Raw genomic sequence first — 4,349 nt, 5'->3', positions numbered from 1 at the left:
AGAGCATTTGACTTAGGCCTATCAAAGAAAATGAGGATAACAATATCCCTTTTTGAAACTGATATAAGCCTTTCCTTCGTGAATTGTCAACTTTCATTGTTCTTGTAATATACATCATATTCTGTAGTGTTTTCCTTTGTTCATCCAAGTTAATTCCAAAAGCATTACGTGACAGTTTGTCCCCAAATTTCTGAGAAGAATTCATAACATCAAACCATTTGTCAACAAGGGCCAGGAAATCTGCTGTTTCTTTAAAATTACAACTCTTTAGAAAACCTCTTTCCCCAAGAAACAGTAGTGCCTTTGAACAACTTTCAGACAAAAGCTGAGTAGCATATTTTACGCGTTGTCTCTGTTGACCCTGAACATTTAAGTGTATTTCATTTATTCTATGGGCCAAGGAAAGCTCTGTCTTCTGCATTGACATCATCTCCCTAATGGCACAGTCAGAAACACGTTCTCCAGTGTGAAGAATGAAGCTTGAATCAATAAAATGATTTCTTATTAGTTTCATTATGTGAGGAACATCTGCTAAAATGAAAACTTCCCTATCAGAGTATGGGTTTTTAAATGAACACTTTCCTTGCATCGGATCAATATTAAAATCTTTCCAAATGCGCAAATTCGTCGGCCCCATATCATGCACAATGGCAACTACTGGATAGCCAGCTTCTTCTATTTGCCTGATTAAATTAAACAATACATCTTTGGAATATGAGACATCAAAGTCATAATAAATAGGCTGTTTCCATCTCCCTACCAGCCCCCTAACCATAAACACCAAAACCCTTTTATGAGGTTTATACAGTGTATCTGAACCTTTGTCATAGTTCCATTCACTGACTATTGCCATTTCATCAAAGGACATCACAGCCACTTTCTCCATCTCAGTCATTGTATCTGATTTGGCCTTCATAAGAGCTAGCACTGACTTCAGAATTCCTGGTTCACATGGGAAGTTTTTGGCTCTGGCATTTAGGGTGGATCTACTGGGCAATGGGATTCCCTTCACTGTTCTTAAATATTCATAGAATTTTGCACTTATGCTCCTCATCGTAAAAGCTGCTGCAATGTCCTCATCTGACCACTTTTTTACCACCTTATTATCAAGAATAGCTCTTATCTGTGTCTGACTGAAAATACATTTCAATACTTTCTCAACTTCTGATGTAACTGAACTGGCCATATTTTTCTTTAAAATCTCATTCTCTTTTTTAAGTCTTGCATTTTCACTTTCTAAATCCTTGATTTTAGTTAACAATTTTATCTCACTTAAGTTAGACTCAACCGCTGTTTTCTCAAGATGTTTTTCAGCATTGCCCTCTGCTTCTTTCACACCTGAAAATTGTATAAAAATAAATTATACAGAGTGAATGATTAAAATAGCTAATAATAATAATGATGGTAATAATAAACAAATAATAATAATTATAATTATACTAAAGTAATATTAATAATAGTTTTGCTACATAATAATAATAATTGTAATACATAATAATAATAATAATAATATCATTAATAATAATTATAATAATTGTGATGCACAGTAATATTAATAATAATAATAACAAGTTGTAATACATAATAATAATGTTAATAATAATTTTTATGCATAATAATAATAACAATAATATTAAATATTGCCTTCATAAAATTAATAGTAATACTAATAATTACAATACCAACAACAATAATAATAATAATAATAATAATAATAATAATAATAATATTAATAATAATAATAATAATAATAATAATAATAGTAAAAATAATGCCTACTAACATACCTAAGAGAGAGATGTCTTCATGCAAGAAGCTGCCTGATCCTGCATCTCTTGCACCGGCAAGGACTTCAGCAGGCTCGTCTTCTGAAATAAAAGTTTAGCTTTAATATAATGTATGCATATGTAGCATATTATAAAAAAGTAAAGAGGGTAGAGAATTTTTTTTCTCATATTAAATATTGCCTTCATAAAATTAATAGCAATACTAATAATTACAATAACAACAACAACAATAATAATAATAATAATAATAATAATAATAATAATAATAATATTATTATTATTATTATTATTAATTGCAATAATAATCTATATATTAATACGATAGCGTGTGTGTTATTTATTTTGTGTGTCACGCTTACATGTTCAAACATGTATAGGTTAGGAACAAGATAATTAGTATTGAAAATATCATTTCGTGTAATTTACACGGGTCCCGCTAGTAATAATAATTGTAATAATAATTCATACTAACATACCTAAGAGAGAGCTGTCTTCATGCAAGAAGCTGCCTGATCCTTCATTTTCACCAAGTTCTGAAACTTCAGTTGGGTCATCTGCACTGGAGAGAGCTTCATCAGGTTCGTCTGCTGAAATGAAAGCTTAACATTAAAATGCGGAAAACATTGATGCCCACATAGGGGCACATACGTACATACTTGCTTTCATACACACACACACACACACACACACACACACACACACACACACACACACACACACACACTGTAGCAATATTTAATCTACTGTAAATATGGATGTTCCTTGTATGGACTATCAGTTGGGGAGAAACAGTTTTACTCGGAGAGTACTTATCCTTTACATGGAAAATGTGGCTATTGGTATACATGCTGCATGTATGTAAGCAAGCAGTAGTTTCTGGTTTCATCCCTTGTTGGTTCATAACCTCCCCCATACCCAACCTTTCCTTCCTCACACAATCATCCCCGACCAAATACCCAACAACACCTTTGTCGTTTATGGCATGTTACCACCTAAAGGGTGATAGATAACACGAGAAGATGAGCGGGGTGGGGCTAGCCTCGCTCACAGTGTCTTTAACTTTTAGCCAAGTTTACCCTAAATTTACTCTTATAAGTGCTTCATTATCCATATATGACAACAAATCATATTTTTGCCCATTAGGTCGGGATCTCAAGCATCCACTGCCAAAATAACTTCCTTGTCCGTCGCTTTGTTAAAGATTTATTTGCGAAAAACAGGGGAACACGGCCCCTAAAACCGTTAGTAATATACTGAAAATATTTAAAAATGCATGCTTACCTGGAGAAAGAAAAAGTGATGGAACGGCCGTCTCCTTCAGCAGCGTGCGGTGTCTTGGGCCCTGATAATGGCCAAGTAACTTGTACTGCATACTGTAATCCTCTTCTCTAAAATGCTTAGAGCACACAAGACAACTTTTCACATTTAAATCGTCCGGTCTATCACAAGCACGAATCCATTGTTTTTGCCGCTCGTTATCTTTTGGAAAATAAAAGTAGCGTATTCCAGTTCCCTGCGTTTTGCGTCTATCATTTGAACACCACAACACAGCGCACGTGCTAGGCATTGTCGGCGCACAAGGAACCTCGTCCACTCACCTAGGCGACAGAGGGAAAACTGAATTGGACCAGGTCGGCTCATACCCAGGCAGGGATATGCTGACGTCACTAAGCGCCGCCCAGACCTGCGTGCTGGCTGACCCGTCTTTTCTTTGGATCCTGGTTTCCACCAATACGGCACGCCCATCAGTCGGCTTGTTATCACCTGGAGCCTCTCCGACCCACCACCGTCGGAATTCACCTTTAGCTTCCTTCCTTGCCTTCCACCCTGCGAGCTTAGAAAGATGAAGGATGAGCAACCTTGGTGCTACAAATGCTGGGGAATTGGCCATATATCCCGGTATTGTTCCGCCCCCTCTGACAAGTGTGGCTGGTGTGCAGGCACTCACGACTCCCGCACCTGCCCACACAGCACCCCCTCTCAGCCCACCTCCGCTGATGGTGCTTCTACGTCAAAGCAGCCTTCACTGTCCACTGCAGACACATCAGTCAACCAGGAGTCAACGTGTGGCATGGCTGTGCGAGCCGCTCCCCCGCTGCCGTCTCAGTTGTCAACGCGTTGCCTCCCGCTCTTCACACCTCCCGTCAAGCACCACCACCACGGCCGCGGGCCGGCGCCACCTCCCATTCTTCAGCCACTACCACGCCTGAGTCGCCACAAGTTGCCGCTCTTCGTGAAGCTGTCGCATAGTTGACAGCGCGATGCACGGCCATTGAAGCTCGTTTCGAAGCTATTGATGCCCGTTTTACTGCCATTGAGGCGGGTATGGCTAGCATTAGGGCCGAGCAGGTCGCCGCCGGCCGCACACTCGACACGCCTTTCGAGTCCAACCAAGCCCTCGTCGCGACCGTCACCACTTTCTCAGAGAGGCTGGACAACATCGCCGCCAGCTTTGAGAAGCTCAGTGCACGGTTCCCTGAAGACCCACCACGACGCCCGCCGCGCGGCAGCGCTACTTTGACGTACCCACCGGCCTCCCGTTCACCCAAAGGCAGACTTCAA

General features: G+C 39.7%; 1 protein-coding gene across 1 annotated transcript in view; it reads right to left on the bottom strand.

Moving 5' to 3' along the window:
• The window catches only part of LOC126987007 (uncharacterized), an 8,655-nt gene extending 5,126 nt beyond the window's left edge, over positions 1-3,529 (bottom strand). The window contains exons 1-4 of the mRNA XM_050843641.1: positions 3,069-3,529; positions 2,264-2,374; positions 1,776-1,868; positions 773-942 (exon numbers count right to left, since the gene is read on the bottom strand). Coding sequence (XP_050699598.1) covers positions 773-942; positions 1,776-1,868; positions 2,264-2,374; positions 3,069-3,354 — 660 coding nt within the window. The 5' untranslated portion in view covers positions 3,355-3,529. The remainder of the gene's footprint in view (positions 1-772; positions 943-1,775; positions 1,869-2,263; positions 2,375-3,068) is intronic.
• Between the last annotated feature and the right edge of the window lie 820 nt (positions 3,530-4,349).

Source organism: Eriocheir sinensis, chromosome 6 (assembly GCF_024679095.1).
Source record: "Eriocheir sinensis breed Jianghai 21 chromosome 6, ASM2467909v1, whole genome shotgun sequence".
In the NCBI taxonomy this organism is placed as follows: domain Eukaryota; kingdom Metazoa; phylum Arthropoda; class Malacostraca; order Decapoda; family Varunidae; genus Eriocheir; species Eriocheir sinensis.
Note: the sequence above shows the minus strand (reverse complement) of the source record. Positions and strands in the feature narration are given on the sequence as shown.